Raw genomic sequence first — 22,119 nt, 5'->3', positions numbered from 1 at the left:
ATGGAGCCGAGGCTCTGAGACAGCAGTGGCGCCATTCTTATCAAAACCCTACTTCTCACAACTCCTCAAGACCACTGAAAATCAGTGATTGTATCGGGGTTTTTTACACTCAGCGACTCAGAGCATTTTTATTTTGTTAACACATGTGGACTAGGTCTGATGCACTGCAATAAGAAATTAAAATATGATTAATCTGGATGGTCTTGATTATTGCTAAAACCTGTTTGTGGCGCAGGTTTCCAAAGGGCTGTGAACACATAACATTAGCTTTCATCCGTATAATCTTCCAGGAATTTCCCAGTATTTTGAAATAGAGGCTATTTTCCTTTTTTAACGAGCCGGGACATTGTAGATGACGACAGACAGATGGATAGTTTGCCTTTTCCGCCTCCTTCTCGGATGTTGAATGGCTGGGTGGAGTAAGGCTGCATGAGGTCACGCTGTTAATTGCATAATAAAACACGTCTGGGTTTAGATAACGGCTCCAAGAAGCAGTTGTGTAACCGAACTTTGGAACTGACTGGAATTCCTAAAATATTGGCATTGGATCCGGATGGACATTGTTCTTTATCGTTGTGTTGCCCACGGTGGATTAAAAGGGGGGAGGGGGGGAAATCAATAACTGTAAAGCAGTTTCTATCAGCTTTATGTGCCGACTTCCTACTTTAATGATATTTGGAGATGTCCTTGTTTGGAGAACAGCGTGGCCATTTCTGCAAGTGATATATGGACAGGCTCACAAGCATTTTTATGGGCCTGCAGTAAAATGCTCATGAATGGCTAAATGAGACTCTCACTGGCCTGGCAGAGGACCTGCAAATAAATATAAAAACACAATGTTTTCATTGTTAACGTCAGGTTGTCCGGCTTTTGGGGGATTGTGTTGGCTGTTACAGCTCCTTAACATACACACAAAATCACATCAACAGGAACTCCCATAATTTCCAAAGGATTGGAATACTGGTGGGAAAGATCCAGATCTCTGATGTATCAAAAATGTAAAAATAGCATACATCCATGTTGAAAAATCTAAGGAAATATATAGAAAATATCATTTCAAATATAACTGAATTTATTGCGTTGGATGAACAACCCAACAGTATTTTTTTTTACCAGTTCCGACCTACACAAAGGTTCCCAACTTTGTTTTCATGTGTGCGAGTGCTTCAAAGCAGACAACTTCCTGTCAGCAGCAGATGGTGCTCTAATTACGAGTCAATAGTGACATCTTTGAGTAGATCTTTTCATTGTTTCAGTAATGATTAAAAAACTTAGATGAAAAACTTTCTTTCTCTTTTACTGCACTGCCAAAGCGTCGGTTCGAGACTCGTATTGGCAGATACTGAGAATCAAATGACTTGAACTTGGACTCTGGGCCAAAAATAGTGACCAGGACATCCTTAGTGTGTGTGTTTGCTATTGTCCAGTATGATACTGGTGTCTCTCATTAACCCATGTCTTCCTCTTACTGGAACCAGTGTTTGCCTTGGACAGAAGCGAGTATCAATTTGCAAATCATTATTTTTGGATATTAGACTGTCTAAGGACAGTAAATAAGAAGGGCAGCCATGTTTGCTTTACGTACAGGTAGTTTGGCCTCATTTCTTGAAGTCATTCTCTCTTCTCACAGCTAACTGGCATCCCAGAAGATAAAAGGAGCAGTGTGTTTGGGCTCTCTGGTGCTTGTCCGTTAGTGTCAATGCGTCTAACGTGTATCGGAGGAACATAATGATACTCTGCAATATAGCAGAATTCTAAGCACCTATGTAGCTGAGCTCTATTTTCCTTTCTGTAGCTTGTAAAATGTTGATTCAACGACCCCCAAAGTCCCGGTTTTACTTCGGTTGTGTTGTTTTTTGTTGATTTCAGGTTGAAAATGGATGCCACCATTTTTAGTGTAATCTTGTATTTGTGTGTGTGTGTGTGTGTGTGTGTGTGTGTGTGTATTTGTGTGTGTGGTTACTCTTCACCCATATACAGTGTTTGCAGTGACATATACATGCTCGTATGCTGTATACGTATATACATTATATTTACATCTTCTAAAGAAGTAATTCCATTGGTTGCCATGGATACTACTGGTTATCTGCAAACTCTAAGATAGCACAAACATAAAGAAATCTGAAGTCTGCTAAAATTAGCGGGGTGTATCTGACTGGTGGATATGATATGAAATAAAACGGTGACAAGATTAATTAATTGACTGTGAAGTTAATTTAATTGGAGTGTGACTAATGAGCTGGCTGGCGGGGACATGTAAGGATGTAGGTATGCGGCCATGTTTGGATTTCTTTTGAACCCAAAATATTTCTCTGTAAGCGCTTTACTTCTGTCATCACACCACGGGCAAAGGGGGCCTAACAGCACTCTGTGGCGGTATGTTGGTTGGCTTTTTCAAGACATCCAGATAAAGATACGAACATTATCACCCGCTCAGCATAATGGCAACGGAATTTCCAGCAATTTCACAATCTTAAATGCATGAGTGTTTTTAGTGTCAAACCCATACATCATCCAATCCCCAATTAACATGAATGTATTAGAGGAAATGTTTGAGAGTAATAAGGGTCCGACGGCTGCGGTACAGTCGGTTCTATACGAACAGGTTTCCACTGACCCTCCTCTCCCATTACTCCACGTTATGGCACCATAAAGGATGTGATTATTAACTTCTGTGCAGATGAGATGTTTAATCTCCGCTGCTCTCCTATGAAAATTAGGCCTCCCTCCAGCTAATTGGTTGTCAGTTGTCAGCTCGCGTTTGAGAGGAGCTGCCTGGTGTGTAACGGATGATACGCTTGATGCCGAAATTCTCCGTTTGTTTTGTTCCGATTGCTGCTCTCTGCCGTCTCCTCTCCGCTCCGTGTGACTTGTTCGCCTCACCTTTCCCTCTGCTCTCTCTCTGCGCCGGCTTTGTTGCTTCTCTCCTTGTTTGCCACATTTTCATTGCGGGTACGGGGTGTTTCATCAGGCATGCCCTGGATGTCATGGGCTGTAAAACACCCCGCAAATAATTACAACTTTAAAGCATCTTTTCATCAAAAAAGAATTAAATGAATGAATTTCATTTATTTCTGACTGTTTGGGCAGATTCTGGTTTTCCAGGCTCGATATGGAGGTGGGACATGAGGTGTTATTGCTGTCAATCATGTGATTTGGCATTTCCATTTTTCAAATGACCAAATGTGCTTCGCTGAAGGTTTTCCTGAGGCGTCTTTGGGGTTTTACTTTGGCCCGCTCACTGTCTGATGCTGCTACAGCCTGCACCAGGGGTCAAGGGGTCAAGATGTTTTATCTGCACTCTCAGGTGATTCACCTCTGTGTGCTCGGTGACTCCACAGCTCATCTGCATTCTTTTCAGGCGGTAATTAGAATCATTACTATTTTGATTGTGAGGCAGCCGGGAGACTGCTGATAAATGTTATCATCCACTTTTTGAAATTCATTACATTTTATTGAAAGCTTTAAGAGCCAGGATTGTCCTGCAGCTCCATTTTCCCCCTCTTGCCTCCACTTGACCGGGATCTGTAGCTTTCCGCCTCCTTTTCCTCCAGATATTGCTACAATAATTCGAGATTATTTTATGCCATTAACCCGAAGATGCAACGAGGTCTGTGCACCTGTTTATGCACATCTTTTCTTGTCAGCCTCCGTGGCCTGAGAGTCATTGTAGCTCAACTCGAACAATGTCAGCAAAAAATCAAAAAGATTTCAAAGCCCTGAAACATGCGCCGCATTTATGTTTAAAAAGGGCCCTTGTGATTGTTCCATCTCTCCCACCTGTTTTTAAAGCAGCTAAGAGCATGATAATTTTTACCTCCATGCACACATGCTAGCACACTTAAGTCCCTACCGTCATTTCCTCAGACCTGGGTGTAAACCTTTTATCCCTGTTTCTCTGTAACAGGTCTGTAAAGTAAAAACACAACGATTACAGCAGTGAGACCCTTTTCCTGTGGCAACATTTCATTTTATTCTATTATTTTATTGAATAAAATATTGTGAAAGATGGACTGAAAAAAGGATCTTACCTTGATTAAACACTTAAAATGAGTACTTAAGAGGCAACATTTTCTGAAGGTAGTCCTTTTGGGGCTGGTGTTTTACGGTATACCTTTTGAATAGAGGCTGACAGCAGCCTCTTGTAGGGAAGCTGACACATGCTAATGTTAGCAAAGATGTATACATATAACAGGAGATGTTTCCTTTACTCTCTGTTGCCAACAGAGAAGAGCACAACAAACACAGGTCCGTTTTACATGGGTCTCCCTTTTCGTATTATCTTAGTATTCTAGTATAGTCACTTGTTCTTATGTGTCTGACTTGTTACTTGCAGAATGACGTGAACGGCCAAATCACACAAATGATCCTGAACAACAACACAGACACAGTTTTAATAATAATAATAAAAAAGAACATGCTAGAGGTCAGTTGGGATTCTAACCCTGTGCGAGCTGGGCTTTATCGCAAAGGGAAAAAAATGTAATTTGTCAGATACCCTCGTCACTTGTATAACCTTCACTTCTGATATTCCTCGCTGCTGCAGCGCCACCTGTGTCCTCGCCATCTGGAGTGTTATCAGCATATTGAACTCAGCGCTGGGAATGCAGTTGGAAATGCTATCTGATGCTCCAGCATTCACTGTCGGGATTCTGCTGCACACGCAAAGGCTTGATCTCAGTCGCCGCTGCTTCATCGGGACAACCGCTGTGACCTAGCTCTGATACTGGACCTCATTCTCTTGGCTGTGTTATGCTGTCACTGTCATACATATGGACTGATCAGAGTTGTGGGTTTTCTTTTCTTTTTTTTAAAATGCTAGTGCGCCAATTCTGGGAGGCCTGCCAGGCAGTGTGCAGCACGAATGCTTTCTCTCTTGGGGACAAAACGGAAATGACAAGGCAATCGCCATTCTGTCAGCATTGCCATGGTAGCACAGGCACGACTGTTTATCCCAAGGTTAATGGGATGACAGAGTGCCAGACTGGGAGAAAAGTGTGTCTGTTTTACTTAAAATGAGTAGATGGGAGACGTTGGTATCACGTAACACACAGGTGCGAATCCACAAAAGGCCAAATTAGCAAACGCTAAGGTAAATGCTAACTATCCATCCATCCATCCATCCATCCATCCATCCATCCATCCATCCATCCATCCATCCATCCATCCATCCATCCATCCATCCATTTTCTGTTAGGCACTTTTTCTGAGTCAAAATCACGAGTTCGAGTCTCCAATCATGCATGTTTTTGGATTGTGAGAGGAAGTTCAAGGAGACCCAACTCCCCGACCAACTCTGCAGCCAGCATCTAAACACCTGTCACAGGTGCGGAATGTTGTTGATGCCGATAAAGCCAGATCTGTTTGTTTTGTACTGCTACACCTCATAACGTGCGCTCATTGTGCCTCCGACACATTTGCAGAATTAGTATGTAAAGTAAACATTTACAGTGCACACAGCAAATAAGACACGGTGTGAATCATTCAAGGACACAGCAGCAAACAAAGAGGTATGTTTTATTCATGCCTCGCGTTTGGAATATGTCATTTTATACTTCATGCTTCTCTCCCTCTACATCAATCGGACTGTTTAGGCACTTCTCTCCAGTGTCGTCCGATAATCTTTCCATGAGCTTTCTACCAATTTAAATTTTTTTATCCCTAACAAACCTGAATACATGAAGGAGGCTTGTTGTGAGCGCCATTGAACGCATCATCGCCGCTGCTGATACGCGCATGAAGCAGAATGAAGCTGTTCTAGCTGATTCTTTCTGATTCTTTCTTATTGCCTTACTGGCACCGGTCGAGCCCCGTTTCCAGGCAGCTAAGAGTCACTTTGGAACCTCACACCTCGCCTTTGAAATTCAAAGGTACCAAAATGACCAAAAAGACACTGTCACACTTTGTATTCAATCCTTTTCATTGGGCACTTAGCAGGGTGGACTGGCACTTTAATGGAGGAGTGAGACAAAGGCCGTCAATCGTTTGCCAGAGAATAGTCGTGCTTTTTTTGCGCCAGCATATTTTTTTCTCCAACTAAACTTTTCCTTTTGTGATAAAGAGCAGTACGCTACGAAGAATGAGCAGAAAATGCTGCATGTCTTCCATTGTCTCCATTTGTTGGCTGCGTGGTGTTCTCTGTCTTTGTTAGTGTTATTGGTGGGCTACAACATCACACTCCTTACGTAGCTGTCACAGCTTTCACCTGCCTACACAACTCACCGTGGAAATGCCAGCCAGCTCCGGTTTTACTGAGCTGCTCCGCTTGGTGGGAAGACAGGATAAATTACCGTATTTTCACGACCATAAGGCGCACCGTATTAAAAGGCGCATGCTGAAACATACAGTAAAAAATGACAACAGAAGTAAAACAGTGAGTTTCGACACATTTATTGAACAAAATATTCATTCTTCCGCCACAAAACCATCAAAGTTTTCATCTTCTGTATCTGAATTAAACAGCTGCACTATTTCAATGTCCAACATCCCGAATTCCTCTTCTTAATCATCTGAATCGGACTCACCGACCGGTTCCGCTTCAGTGTTGATTTTGTGAAAGCTCTTCCAATACATGAAGACGGTATCATAGCCCGTGCGTCTACAGTCCACCCGCATATGGTGGCATAACTCGCCCGCCGCTGCCTCATAGTCTTTGTGAAGGAGTGTTCGCCTTCCGTCATCCAGCGCTCTGTCCGTTTCCGTGGCAGCCGAGAACCACGGTGAACGACGACTTCTCGTGCCCCGTTGTGCGTATCGCCACTGTGCTGGTCCCTTTTTCTCCTCTTTGTGGGTCAAAGGGATGTCAAAAGTCAGAGGGAACTCATCCATGTTGGTGATGTGGCTGGGCACGGTTATCTTGTCGTGGCAGTAGGTGTGGAAGATGGCCACCCTCTCCTGGTTAGGGTTAGGGTTAGGGAAGATGGCCACCCTCTCCTGGTTAGGGTTAGGGTTAGGGAAGATGGCCACCCTCTCCTGGTTAGGGTTAGGGTTAGGGAAGATGGCCACCCTCTCCTGGTTAGGGTTAGGGTTAAGGAAGATGGCCACCCTCTCCTGGTTAGGGTTAGGGTTAGGGAAGATGGCCACCCTCTCCTGGTTAGGGTTAGGGTTAGGGAAGATGGCCACCCTCTCCTGGTTAGGGTTAGGGTTAGGGAAGATGGCCGCCCTCTCCTGGTTAGGGTTTGGGTTAGGGAAGATGGCCGCCCTCTCCTGGTTAGGGTTAGGGTTAGGGAAGATGGCCACCCTCTCCTGGTTAGGGTTAGGGTTAGGGAAGATGGCCGCCCTCTCCTGGTAGTCCGCGGGCAGCCACCGAGCAACAGTTGTCCTTGCGCGTATGGGGAGATGCCGCCTCCTCATAAAGTGAAAACACTAAGATTGCTCGATTGCCATTTTCAGCCGCATATTTGATGGCCTGCAGTTTAAAGTAAGCCTCATTCATACGCGTCTCGCTTGACCGGCGCCATTTTAGGGGATCCTTACGCGTAGGTGTGCCGCTAATCGATTGGCGGAGCATTTACCGTAGTGCACCCACCAAAGGCGCACAGCAGATTTTGGGACTCAGTCCACACACAAGGCGCTCCATATTATAAGGTGCACCGTTGATTTTTGAGAAAATCTCAGTGTTTTAGGTGTGCCTTATAGTCGTGAAAATACGGTACTGCGGAAAGGATGACAATGGCGCTGGAGTGTAGCGTATTACATGTTGCCTTAATGCATTGTGAAACAAAGGACCTGATTTCAATGAGCAATCTGTAATTAATCCACAGTGTGAGGCTTAGTTAGGTTGCTTTTTTGAGTTTTGGTCGCTTGCAGTTGGGGAAAAAAGCCTACAAATCGTAATAATTTTAATCAAAGTAACAATGGTTTCATTAAGCCCAATTAAGCCTTCAATGATTGTGACATTGATAAGTACAGTATGACTACGTAAGAAAGCACAAAATCCTGGAACAGACGCAAAGAAATACTTTTATTTGTAGGAAAAAAAGAGAAAATTCATTCAGCTTGAGTAATAATAATAATAAAAACTTCCATTTCTATAAACCCCTTTCTAATGCTGTAATAGTAATAGTTTTTCTTCACAATGGGCTCTGTTCCAGAGAACGAAACACTGAGACTTTGACTGCTACAGACATTTTTTGTAATCTAAAGCCTTGGCTAGCAAATTTAATCCCAGCAGCTAATGCAGCCAGTAATTACAAATTCATCTTAAGCCCATTCCAACATTTACATGCATCTCAAACCTCACCGCTCTGTAACCTTGTGTGTCGGAGGAAAATAGATTTCACTGAGGGGCTGGAAAAATCTGGGACATTTCTATTTGCCTCCACAGTGTTTAGTGTTCCCTTTTCCTAACCTAGTGAAATCCATTGAAGGAAAAGGAAATGGTTCCTGTTTATGTGTCTGTATACCCCAGCGTACCCTTTTATCGCTCCTCTCTGCTCAGCGTGGAGAAGTGTCTGATATATGACATTAATCCCGAGGCCTTCTGTTTTTTTTAAGAGGACGACAGCATGCTCAAGGTGTTTATTCATCACAGGACATAAATTCATACTTGAGTGAGAGTGTTTAGTGAAGAAGGGTTCTCATTTTCATCAGCCAGTAGCAGTTCTGCCCGTTATCTGTCAGGAACGGGACCGTGAATATTATGTTAAGCGAGAACAGTTAAAATCCACGCATGCTTCCTTGTTTCCCCTGATCCCGAAGCTTTTGTTGTCGCAGTGGCCCATTGTACCCGAGAACAGATCAAGGAGACCCCTGTCGCTACTGGATTATTCTTTTGTAAAAGTGCCACTGCAGGGGATAGAGGATTAAAAGAGCAGACAGTGGATGGGGATTCTACAGGAAGTTCATTTGCGGCACATGGATTGTTCGGGTGAAGTGGGTTTTTTTTTCGGTTGAGGGGCTTACGGTCTCTTTTTTTAATATGTGAGAATTTTATCGACATTCCTGTTTTTATTCCCGACAATACGGCGACGTCGGAATGAGCTTTGATGTGGTAATGAACGCTGATACTGCAATGAAAATAAAACATAGTTCTCCCAGCTGCAGTGGCAGTTTATAGGAAACAGCAGCTAAAAGTGAAGGAGTCATTGTTTTCTCTCAATTTGCCTGCAAGCGCATATTAAAACCCATCTGCCAGCAGTGGTGTGCACCACGTACAGTTGGTGCAATTATTTCGCTAAGGAGATTTTTGGGATCCTGTCAGCGTTTCCCTCCCCCTAAACGTCTGCTTGCTTTATTCCCACAGGGAGCCACGGGCCTCAGGGCTGGTCGGCCTCGTACCCAGAATGTGCCGCGACGAACCAATCACCTGTGGATATATCGGACCAGGAGGCTCTGATCTCAGAGGAGTACCAGGAGCTGATGCTGGAGAAGTTCAGCATCGAGTCGTCCAACCAGACCACCATGAAAAACACAGGAAAAACAGGTCTGCATCTCCGCGGTTTCAGCGATTCAGTGATCACCTCCACGGAGGTTTTACCTCAGTATTTATTTGTTTTGTATCTTTTGTAAGACGCTTGAACTCTGACCCACACACACACACACACACACACACACACACACACAAGTAAATTGGTCGAATCTCCAGCCCGGGCTGTAATTCTTTCGCAGGAGCCGATGAGTCACGATCGTCCCATTGTGATTTTTGACCGTCCTTAGGTTTTCGTCATTCCTTTGTTGCTGCTGCTTCCATGGTTTCCACTGTTCCACCTTTTATTCCAGCCACCGTCTTTGTATTGACCAGCAAACCCTTTTACAGCTTAAAAAGCTCTTTGATGAACTGCTACTTTAACCACTGACAATATTTTATTTTTTTCTCCACCTATTCCAGAGACCATTGGAGTGAAATGGCTGATTTCAATTGATCTCCCGCGCTTACGTACTGTTTGACTCACAGATTGCTTTCATCTTTTGCGTTTGATCATAATGAGAGTTGTTAGCCGCCATGACAACCAAAGCCACTGGGATGCCTCAGTGATGCTGCGACTGCATATTTACAAAGATGGAAATAACACAGCTGGCTGTAATTTTGGGCACAGTACAGGGGAATTTTAGAATCATTAGTACGGTGAAAATGAAACAAAATTACCACCGGAACAATATTATGAAACTAATATTTCGAAGAGGTCATCATAACAAACAGAGATTGACCGTAGAGAATTGTAAAAATTATTTGTAATTACCGCGTTATGGCTGATGAATTTTAATTCATAAACCAAATGGCCCATTTTGAAGGAGAGCCACAACAAATGTTTTGAGGCAATTTGCAGCGCCCTACCTTCAGACTTGGGAACAGTATTGGAACCTTCTGGGAGGGTTGTGTTGTTGGTAAAAGCATAAGTGTTGCTGAGAAGCCTCCTGTGTTGCCTCGGCTTGGAAGCGTGCCCTCTTCCGCTGTGTCACACTTCGACATTTGTCAAAGTAAAAGTGAAGCGCTGTGAACGGCGGCTACGTGACAACACAGTGTAAATAAGATAAGGGCTCCTCAACAGTGTCCCCTGCAGGTCGACTGCGGTGAAGCACTCCTCCAGCCCTTGTTCCCAGTTTTAATGGTACATTACCTGTGGGGTGATGTCTTTTTGGCTTTCTGGTGGTTATTCTTGCACCTCTGGCGGCAACTGATGGCGCCACCAATGCACGGTGGCGTGACCCAGACTGGGTGTTTTTGTTTTTTAATCATAGTGGGAGGAAGTGATGATACACGTTGCTACTAAGAATAATCAGGCTTTATGAGCAATGCAATATCCAACATATTTGGCAGAACTACTGAAGATTGAGACAAATAAATGTCTCAAAGTCATGTTGTATTTTCCCCTTTAATCCTTGGCTGTTTTAAAGCAGATCCATCCTTCCACAGTAATAAGAGCCATTATTATAATTGAGTAGATAGATCTTTAATGTTCTTTGAGAATGGTTTGACAATGCTCCCTTGTGCTTTGATACGCTTTGGAAAAAAAAAAAAAAACACTGTTTAGCCGCCGTTCACACTGGCTTCTTTAAGAAAACGCATCTCGATATAATTTTAAAGAACTCTCAAGCAAATTTGCGATGTATCAAAAGACCCCAGAGACATTTGCATTGATCAAGGATTTACTTTCACACACACTCCTCCTCTTTCACTGGCTGTGATTCAAGGTCTTTTTGGCTTAGCTTTTAATTCCTTCCACTGTTGGTTGTTTCAAACCCACCAAAGGCTGCATCTCTAATGAAACTCCCATGGCCAGCCAAGGAAAGGCTCCTTGACTTTCCTTATGTTTAGGGTGAACAATTTCAGATCTGCAAGCAGTAACAGAGTTTATTACCATTCTGTTAAATATGTATCTCTTTACATATGAGTTGACCTGCCGTCTTTCAGTTTTTATTCATCCCCCTTAAATATACTTTGGCATTTAACCGTTGGCGGATTTTTTTGGTTTTCTTGACAAGTGTATCTTGATCACACAGGCCAATATTCTCTCTATCCTCATGTCTTTTATGCATTTCACACTTGTGCTTGTATCTCCTACTTGTCACAGGCTGATGCCTAAATGCTTGATTCCACCTGTCTGTGCAGCATGTTGTCTGTGTTTACAGACAGTCTGTATCTTTGCTTGTCTACTTCTTCATCCACTCAGATTTAGGAGCTGCTGGTAACACCTAATTCCCCCTGTAATGAGACACGTCGGCCGATTGGACACCGTCACTAATCTGGCTAGTGTTGTCAAATATGTTCTCGCTAAAAGGGGCTCTGCTTCCATGTGTAGCCTCGTTTCACACTGGAAGGGATGATGTATTTTCCTCCGCAGTGCTTCAAACATGTAGAGGTACTGGATGGTTACAGTATTTGCCAGATGGTTTCAGCTCCTGATCCTCCTCCTTCTTTACAGAAAACTTCTCACTTTTTTTTATGAAAACGATTATGGGCTTGGATTCCGGAATCCGCTGCATCCGCTGTAAAACATTATTGTGCTATAAAAAGTTTGAAGACTCTTTAGAGCTACAGTCGTGCCATATAACTCGATCACAGCAGCAATCTTGTGAGGGAAGGAGAACTTCCACCGAGTGTAAGAAGGCATTTTGTGATTGATTATGTTTGTTTCCACAGGTTGATTTTATGTTGGGATATCAGTCAGGGCATGGCGGTAACGTTTACAGAAATAAAATAAATTGAAATCGGAAAATCTTTCCTGCAAAGTTACTGCATTATTCGGTGCGCCTCAGGCCACGTCTGGAAGTGCCTGTCAAAAAACACACTTAGAATTCCATTACTTCAATCATTACGTAATGATTACTTGGGGCAGAGAGTATTGTATTAGCGTTGCCCCCCAGGTAAAAACGTAGTAAGAAAACGCAATGATGATACTCAACAAATGCTTTTGCAGTGTAGCCTATATAAAAGTTACTCTGAAATAGGAAGTATTATCTGTGAACGCATCAAGACGGAATGAAGGAGGAAGCTGGAGTTCTGCCCTGCACATGCAAACTGCCTGACAGAGGAGGGAACTGCTAGTTTCTGTTTTCTTTCTCAAATTCAGATGTTCCTTAATCGACAAATTGGAGTCATTGCTCCACAGTTCTAGAATCGATTGTGGTTATTACAAGTCACGTCCGAAAAGAAAAAGGAGAAGAAAGGCTGAAATGAGGAACATGTTCTATGGAAACATGTAACCTGAAACCTAACAAAGAAAAGGAAACCACCAAAAAATCCACCAGCCTGGAAAAGGCTTTGTACAGTAAAACACCTCTCTATCTCATCAGCCCTTTGAGAGGCGTTATAGATGATATGGCTTTGAGAGGATCCAAGAATAAGAATTCAAGGCCGGTCAGATACAAAGTTGTGCTGTGCTTTTCCACTGCTGGATTTGTGTTTGTGTATCTTTGTACACGAGTAAACGAAGAGAAATGAAATGGATTTGTATATTTTGTGTTCGTCTTTCCCCCTTCCATTTCCTGCCTGCTTTGTCTCCAGTTGCCGTTCTCCTGAAGGATGACTACTTTGTAAGAGGTGCTGGACTGCCCGGGCGTTTCAAGGCAGAGAAGATGGAGTTTCACTGGGGCCAGAGTAATGGATCTGCAGGCTCCGAACACAGCATAAATGGCAGAAGGTTCCCCGTAGAGGTAAAGTACCCCGTCCCCACAGTCCCCTTTGATAAATGTTTGGTCTGGGGCCACGAGGGTCAGAATCAACACTGAAGCAACGTGTTTCCATGGATGGTGTTCACATTTTGTCCCTCTATGGATCCGAAACGTAAAACAACGTGATGCAGCAAGCATGCATAAGAACTGAGGCGACACCTTTGTTGCCGGGTGTGCTAAACCTCTGCAACGGGAAGATGTCAGTCTCATCATGGGAGATAAAACCACACAGCTCTGTCTGCGTATGTGTTCTATATCTAGACAAACCCTAAACTGCATACAAATGCGATTAACATCAAAAGGAAGGAGAACCCATGCTCCTGCCCCTATAGATCAGCCTTAATACTTTTTGGCATGTATTCAATACTCAGTGAAACATCACAAGCTCAGAAGAGTTCATGCAGTACTGAGGCAGCATAACAGTGCAGCTAAAAAGCCTCTCCCTTCATCTACTGGGAACCCAGAACTGTTAAAACCACCGACACAAAATGTCAGTCTGCTCAGAATTCACGGAGAAAGTAGAAAAACTAGAGGACTTGTGTACCTACAGTATCCATACATCAACTCATATCGTCACAGCAATTCCTTGCATAAAGAAACTGCATAATCTTAAATGATGATAGTCTCCACCGAAGCCTAAAACGGCTCCCAAATTTAACTCAGCAGCAGCACAAACAGCCAAATGAGCCAAAGGTGAAAAAGGTCTTATTATTTATACTAATGCAAGAATAAAATGACATATTTGATCATTGTCAAGGGGCATTTGCGCCTCTCTTATTTTTTTACAAAAAAAATCCTGAAACGATCTTCCCAAAATTGCCGCATTTACGGCGTTACGCAAAGAGGTGCTAACCCATTCAGAGTAGTTCATAATTAGTGTAAATATACCAGTTAATAAACACAGGAAATGACTGCTACTGTGCCTCTTTGTCTTATCTTCAAACGCACAGCTCGAGCCATCCTGTGTTTATTTCCTGGCCCAGTTCTCTGACGGCGCGGCTTCTGTTGACGTATGGGCCAGTAATTAGATTTATTTTTCTATTGGGCATATTGAACATAAAGGGCATAGGCTGTTGTGGATGTTGCTCCTTTGATGGTTTCCTCTTAAAGAAAAGGAGAGAAGTTAATAAATGGCAATAATAAATACTTTATTGTAACCGTCACTTTGATCGCTCTAATCAAAGATTCTAAATGTTTGGATTTATTTCGAAGCCATTGTTTAGGATTTGCTAGCATCCACGCTAGTCCCTGACAAATGGCGCTTGTTGGAACACTATTAAAGGAAATTGGCAATCGGCTTAAAGCCATAAGTGATACCGAATCGGCATATTTTACAATATCTGCAATGTAATTAATGGCACAGTGTTAAAGGTTATGTGATTATTTTGTTTTTACCCCATATAAAACTATATCCGAGCCTCCTTGTTTGTAATAGAATGTACACTGTAGCAGAATTGGCTTATGCATCGAGTCAAATTGCCTGGCGAGGTTGAATTGCGTCATTTAGATGCAGCAAGTCTGGTGTGTTTATTCAGTAATGATGGCTGGGAAAACAGCACGGCATCGAATGCTTGACATGGAGTGGCAGGCAGGCAGCTCCCCTGAGCCACACTGGCTAATACAGCGAGGATGTGAACTCAAATACACGAGTACCGTTGTAATAAATATTAATTGAAATGACGCCAGAGCTGTATGTGTATATGTGAAGATGGTACAGAAGAAGAGGTGCGCGCTTTGCCCATAATTACTCTTTTAATCAGCCAGTCAGCCAACATGTATCTGAAATTAGCTCACGCCCACCACCCAGGGAGTAAAAAGTAAAATTGAATGATCAGCGGAGGGAGGGGAATATATGTTTATGCAGAATACAGCCGCAGGCCGCTGAGCTGCCTGCTCCTGTCTGATGTGGCATTTTCAGATTCCATCTTTCTGACAGGTTTGGATATATCGGAGATCCGGTTATATCTGATGCGGCGTGTGCAGCAGAGCTTCTCCTGTAATCAGCGTTTGTGTTTGATAAACACGATGACCTTTTTATGGTAAAGGTTGGCTTTTGTTTTCTCCTTTGAGAGCAGAGGCAGCGTGACCTTGGAGGTTGAGCTCCGGTGCTCATTTCTCTCAGTTTTTCCAATCTGCTCTCTAATTACGGCTTCTCGCCTCTCCCAAACGACTCGCGCTCTGCCCCAAACGTCCAGCGGCGAACAGCTGGAAGTATTTATTTTTACGGTACGAAAAACAAACACATCCAGCCCCAGCGTAGGCGTTTATCTCACCTGGCCAGAACATTGAAAATACACACAGATGGACACACACGTTAGGTGCAGTTGGGGGGGCTGCGTTATAGAGCCGCTCCGCTGTTGTAAGACTGTCAAATAAAAAAAGAAAAAAGCTGCGGCTGCCCGGCCCGTGGCTCCCCAGCTTAACATTAATCTAACATTGGCCTTTTTTGTGGGAATGAAGTGGCAAAATCGATAGATGGACCACCTGTTACCTCAAACAGCACAATGAAAAAATGTAAGAGGGTTTCCTATCTACCTCAGAGTACCGAGGGGGGATATTTGCTGTTAATATATTGGGGAATCCCTAAGGTTTGATGAGTTATATGCTACAAATTACACAGAGGGCGAGTTTGCGACCATTGTGCCTGGCAGAGTCCTCCGGCAGGCCAAGCCACTTATCCGTGGAAACGCGTTCACAATTTTATGTTACCTTGAACTGAAACTTGGCTTTCTTTTTCATTATTTGTCATGTAGTCTTCCCATTTTTGTCCACAAAGCTTCATTGGTTCCAATAGCCCTGGCACACACACAAAAAAAAAAACACAACACATCAACAACCAAGCAGCACAACATCGGCCAGAAAAGCAACATGCATGTCGCTGTGATAAATCCAACCCAAGATCTCACTTCTTGCCTCGGTGTCTTATTATCCAGGGAATTCACCACAAACACGGCTTAATATTTCACCTGCTTGTCCCTTAATGGATTTTGCGAATGCGCCGCAGCTTTTAAGATTTGCGCTCTCGCTCGCCCTGAGCCTGAACGCAAAACTTGAAACTGAGGAATATAGAATAAATTTCAACTAAATGTGGGCTCAGGCCATGTGGGCATCGTGGATTGTCTCCTCTCCACAGAGCAGACGCATTTCCCCCTCTTCTCTCCATCTTTTGTTAGCGTCACTCACCTCAACAGATTTACCATACACACTCGTGTGTGTGTGTGTCTGTGTGTGTGTGTGTGTGCACAGCTTTCAGAATGTGCTTTACATAAAGTAAACCTTCTCTTTTAATGGTTACTTTATTTGTGTCCAAACTCATAATCATTCACTGCAACAAAATGGGCGCACGAGTGATTCAAATGGCTTTTGGCCACGTTTAATTTTATTGGCTGCTACAGAGCAGATTGATAATTAAATGTCTTGCTTTCCAGCGTGCAGTTAGCGAGAGCAGGTCACATGAGCTAATGTCAGTGACTAAATGAAGCCTTGGGGTGGGGGGAGGGGGCTAGCTTAATTGGTTAATGCCATTAATAACATCTAAAGGTTGATAAATGGTGAGTGTTCTTTCTTTCCGAGTTCCAGGACAACAAATTAGTTCAATTAAAGGCTGCAGTTAAAGGAATTCTGCAAGCAAGGCGATTGCTTCAGTTCATGGAAATGATTTTAAATAAGCCGCCCTAGTTTAGGACTAGATTTCATCTTTCAGGTGAACAGTAAATGGAGGGGGGGGGGGTGTTCTTGTAAATTGGAGAAAAGAAAAAAAAGCACAGCCTTTAATTAAATCAACATCAAGGGCATTTTTTTATTGGCTATTAACTCTGCTCAGTGACGTGAAAGGCTTTTTCCTTCACAAGAGTCAAAATGGGGAGATGATGGACAGCTCCAATTGCTACTTTTAGAATCACTTGACTGTTTTGATCAGCTCTTCCATAATAGGGCTGCTTTGAGATAAATGAATGCCGAATACAACTTTTATGTTGCAGGGCGCCAGAACTGTGACAGCTATATGATTTATTTGGTGTATGATGATTTTCACCTTTCATGTCACCCATCCTGAGCCATATTGTGAAATCAGAGGCAGCGCTGCCGCTGCTGCCGATAATTGTGCGACCTGATTAAAAGCCTACAATTCTGTCAGATCTCAGCACAGAGATGGCGCAGGCGTCCAATTCTTCTCCCGCGCGTGTGACGCTCTCCGTGTGGGCAGTCGCCGCGAGCTGTGGGACACTGTATTTCTCTAGTAGCCTCAGGAGCGGCGGTACACACACAAAAAAAGAATGACACAGATTATGGGAGATTTATGAGAGTGATAAATATGTCCTCTTTGATGTCGCTCAGAACAGCTTTTCAGCCACTCCTCGGCCCGGCGTCCGAGTGATTGATGGGAGGACTGTTCGTTCTCCTTGTCCACTCCTTGAGCTGTTTATGCTCTGTTTCCCATCCTAGATGCAGATCTACCTTTACAATTCCGATGACTTTGACAGCCTCGGCGCCGCCATCAAGGAACGGCGCATCATCTCGGCCATGGCCGTCTTTTTTGAGGTATGGTATCATCAAGCATGAAGGTTAAGACAAATGTCATTTAAAAAGGGGGTTGTGTGGGGGTGGGGTGCACCTTTTACCATCAGATCTTGATTAAAATGAGGTTTTTTATTAAAACTCTTTGATTGATAGTTCCTACGGATCATAAATTGTACTTCCGGGTCACATAGGCGCGCTGTTAAAGAGTTTTTTTTTGGTCATCTTATGAGGCCATCCACAAACACTCGGGGCTACACAACAACTTAAAAAAAAATCGATGGTAAAACACTGGATTAAAATGAATCATGCTGTCGAAGTGTTATCCACTGGAAGGAAGGTAGAAAAAGTGCTTGGACAGTTTTGATTGGATTTGAATAGTTGAAAGACTTGCACTCACAAGCTCCTAATGGAAAAGAATGGCTCCTGCAGTTAACTGTAAACACATGCCAGAGATTTATTGAGCTATAAAGCAGCACACTCCAGCAACCTCTTGATAGTCCTCTCTTAATTTCTATTAGCGGAGCCTTGGCGAATGATCAATGCCCATTAATATTCATATAATGGTCGGCTTGATGGGAGGGACCAGCTCTCAGGGAGAGGGTGTCTGAAATGGGGACACAGGTGCTTGTAATGTAGGTCTGCTCTGAGACTGATGGAACAGCGTGTGTGTAAGTACGTAAATGCTTCCGCTGGGCCCTGACAGCCATATTGCTTACCACAATTAGCACCAGACGCAATCCGCTGAATAGCAGTTTACATGATGAGACTTGTTTGAGGCAGGCACACACACACCTTGGTGCATATTTACCATTCCTAAACAATGAGAAGAATTCTCCCTGCGCTCCCCAAAGGGCCCGTTATTGGCCTCTGAGGTGCTCACATTACCCATATTCAGCATTCAGTTAGATGTTATTATTCTCCTCTGACTGGCCTGAATTAATATTAAGTAATGGATCATTTGTCTCCGCATTCAAGCGCAGCTTTTTCCCAATTTGTCTCTTAAGCAGGACATTAGGATGGGATTAGTGAAGACTATGGGACTGGATAGTATCAGTGCCAGTTTGCAGTCAACTTAAAGAAATGGGAGCAGACTCATTAGACGAGAAGAATTCAGCATTGTCACCACGGATATCTTAACATCTAAAATAAAATACAATACCAGACAGATTTGGCCTCCAAGAAGAGTTCAGTAGTTTCAGATTTAGGTTTTTTTGCATTGTTTATTACGTATGAGACTGTTATCAAGTATGTCATCTGGGGAAAACAACCTCAGGATTAAAGTTTTAAAATCCCAGCAGAAATAAAACTTTGTGCACAAACCCATGTGAGCTGCTGCTTGATTTCATTGCACCGCAGATAAGATAAGAGATTAAAAAAGAGGCTTTATTGTTATTGCGGTCAAACAACGGAATTACGATGGAGACTCGCAGAGTGGCAGCAATCACGGAAGGCGCTGAAAGATGAAATGAAAAAAGGATGTTATCAAAATAAAGGTTAAGCAGTTTAAAAAAAAAGACTCCTAATTATGTCTGTATGAAAAAGAAGAGCATAGCGACGAGATGGCGCGTTCCATTGTATCTATTGATATTGCATCGTAAATATTGCTGTAACCATATTATGTTGGAGCAATACGGACACTTATTGTGGGGATTATTGTGTTTTTATTTTATTTTTTATGTAATCCCTTTTGTAATCTCTTCACTCTGGACAATGCCCGCAGCTCGGGGAAAAAGACAATCCCGCTGTGGACCCCATCATCCAGGGATTGAGACGAGTCGTTCATCACGGTAAGTCTCTAAACACAAGTTCTCATCTCCTTCCATGTAGGACATTCTTCTATCGTGATGAGTTAGTAGTTTTACTCCAGTTTAAACAATCAATTCTATGCAGCAAATCCAAAGAGCAATTATCTCCTCCAAAATCGCTGTCATGGCATCGCTGCTGTTTGTGTTTTGGTTGATCCTGTGTAAAGAGAGTGCAGGAGCTGCGCTCTTCCCAGCCTCCACTGAAGATTCCACTTTGTTTGAGATGCTTAAGCAGCGAGGCTTCACGTTTAAAACCCTCCAAATTAGACTCTAATCACGAGATATGAGCAGAGTTTAACTTCAAAAGGCAGCAAGATTTGCAAGCCCCCGCCTCCTCGTTATTAGCGAGGCCACACTACAGGAGACCTTCAAAAAGTTCCACTCAAAGAGCTAAAAACAAACAAACAACCCCCCCCTTCCATCTCACACATCAGCACCTCAATTACAAGCGACCCCTCCTGATTAAAGCTAAAGCGCTTATGTCTGGTAGTTTGCTGCAGATGTTCATATTTCACATAAATGATGCATGATGTGTTTTTCCACCTGCCTCTGACTGCTCCATATGTGCGCCAGCGTACCCATACTTAGACGAGAATGTCATTAGAAACAGCGTAAAGTGCTTTACAAAGGCCAGGCTCCACTGAGGTGTTTCTAATTATAATTTCACTCTGTACTTTCTGGAGGTCATTACTTGATCTTGGCAATTGTGTATCGGCGGATTTGGGTCTTTATTTTATTTTATTTATTTTTTGGTTGGGGAGAATATGTTTGCGGCCCTCGAAGAGCCTGAAAAGCCATAGAGACATAATGAAGCTCTCTGAGAGCCCACTAGATGTGGTATTCTTTCAAAGTCTGTGGCCTCAGCGTGAGAAAAGTAGTCGTATCAGTCGGTGAAATTTCTGCCCTTGAAGTAGCAATAAATTGATTGACAAAAGAGATCTTCAACTACGGAGCCATTTGATTTGTCATTTCACAGGTATTTGCCGTCCATGTCCATTGTGTTTTGACTGCGTGTTTCCACAAACCTTCAGCTGGGCTATTTTCCGACTCTCTATCAGACTCCCAGGGGTTGAACTCTGCACTCTCAAAACTGCGCCATGTAGTCGCACAGATGTTCTTGCTCGCAGCCCATTATCTCTCATCTGAAAGAAAGCACCGAGAGGGCGTAGTGATTTTCAGAACCTCTTCCTGCTGGCTGCTAAATGCTTCCCACCTCGTCCTCTGTTAGGGTGATTTTGATTTTCCACTAGCTCATTTTCCTCGTCATCCATCCATCAGCATCTCCGCAGCCCGTGAGCGATAGGGCACGTAGACTCTCTGAAGACGGGGGAGGAAAGGCTTTGAATACCGAATTTGACTTTCAGTACAGGAGAGGTGTGGAAGCGAGGCTGCCATTGCTTCACTGGGCTCACTAGTCATATCGCCCTTTCCGATAAAGCCCCAGAGATTAAAGCTGACGTAAATTTGTTATTATTTGGGTTTTATTTCCATAATTCAGGGGAAAAAACTAACCTGCACACAGCGGATTTGTGGAAGATAAGGGAATCTTTCTCTGGATAACAAGCTGATTCCTACACGTTTCTCGGGGGGGTGCACTTTGTAAAGATGGAGGATAGCAGATATGTGGTTATCATCCGGATCAGTGGTAATCCCCACAGCCTGTGCCACAGCCGTTACAGGAAGCAGACCTGACCGCAGATCAGCTGTCAGAGCGGGACGCTTTGTCTGACTTCTCTCCCTTTGGTCTTCTCTCAGCCAGTCTGAGGAGAGATCTGGCCTGAGTGATAACAAGGGCTGAGGCTTTTAACTGCTGCCCCCGTCATTTTATAAGCGAAGGTGTCAGGGAAGCTGTAATGATGCCACAGTGGCAGGAAAATGGGAGAAAAGGAAAAGGAAAACCCTTGTAGAGGCAGGTGCAAATGCAAGTCAGGGTGCGACGCTCTTCGTGTTCTCTAACCCACGAGGGCTGATCTGTTTTGCTGCTGCATGAGACTGCTGCTTTTCATTTCTGCATATTAATCAGTATCGATCTCCTGCTCGACCCAGAAAAAGAGACCAGCCTCAGGTCATTTGTCCTGAGGGATCTGCTGCCATCGTCCATTGATGGTTATTACCGATACACCGGTTCTTTGACAACGCCGCCCTGCAGCAAAGTAGTGGAATGGATCATCTTCTCCAGGCCGGTGTATCTGTCCCACTCTCAGGTGTGTGAAGTCTGAACACACACACACACACACACACACACACACACACAGACAGCTATATTTTCCATGCACAGTCAGATCCCATTTACACGCAGTCAGTGGATCACTTGCTGTCCCATGGTGCCAGCACACAAGCAGGTTTTTCCCCTCATTTACTTCTCCGCTCCTCTTCCTCCTGCTTTCCTCGCCAACCCCTCTGCTTATTAAGCCAAAAGTGCCTACATATAGTAGATTATTAGGCAGGAAGAGGAAGCCAATTACTTGCACTAAAATGATCCTGTGAGATGACTCTTGTGCATGTATGGTGATGTTTGTGTCCAATGGCAGCTCCAGGGTCTAAAACTGCTACTCATGGAATCTCATTGTCATGCAGCACAGCAAGATTTAACTGTTGTTAATATAAATTGCTATTAAATGAAACAGCCAAGCAAGATTAATTGCTCGACTTTATATTGTGCATAGCTTATCTCCAACATTTA

At 43.5% G+C, this 22,119-nt stretch overlaps 1 protein-coding gene across 1 annotated transcript in view; it reads left to right on the top strand.

Annotated features, from left to right (window-relative positions):
- Nucleotides 1-22,119, top strand: part of LOC101067632 (receptor-type tyrosine-protein phosphatase gamma-like) — a 68,702-nt gene that overhangs the window by 25,902 nt on the left and 20,681 nt on the right. Inside the window, exons 3-7 of the mRNA XM_011613921.2 lie at nucleotides 9,245-9,424; nucleotides 12,947-13,095; nucleotides 17,557-17,652; nucleotides 19,352-19,418; nucleotides 21,483-21,640. Coding sequence (XP_011612223.1) covers nucleotides 9,245-9,424; nucleotides 12,947-13,095; nucleotides 17,557-17,652; nucleotides 19,352-19,418; nucleotides 21,483-21,640 — 650 coding nt within the window. The remainder of the gene's footprint in view (nucleotides 1-9,244; nucleotides 9,425-12,946; nucleotides 13,096-17,556; nucleotides 17,653-19,351; nucleotides 19,419-21,482; nucleotides 21,641-22,119) is intronic.

This window comes from Takifugu rubripes, chromosome 19 (assembly GCF_901000725.2).
Source record: "Takifugu rubripes chromosome 19, fTakRub1.2, whole genome shotgun sequence".
NCBI classification, from domain to species: domain Eukaryota; kingdom Metazoa; phylum Chordata; class Actinopteri; order Tetraodontiformes; family Tetraodontidae; genus Takifugu; species Takifugu rubripes.
This window is presented reverse-complemented; position numbering and strand designations above follow the sequence as displayed.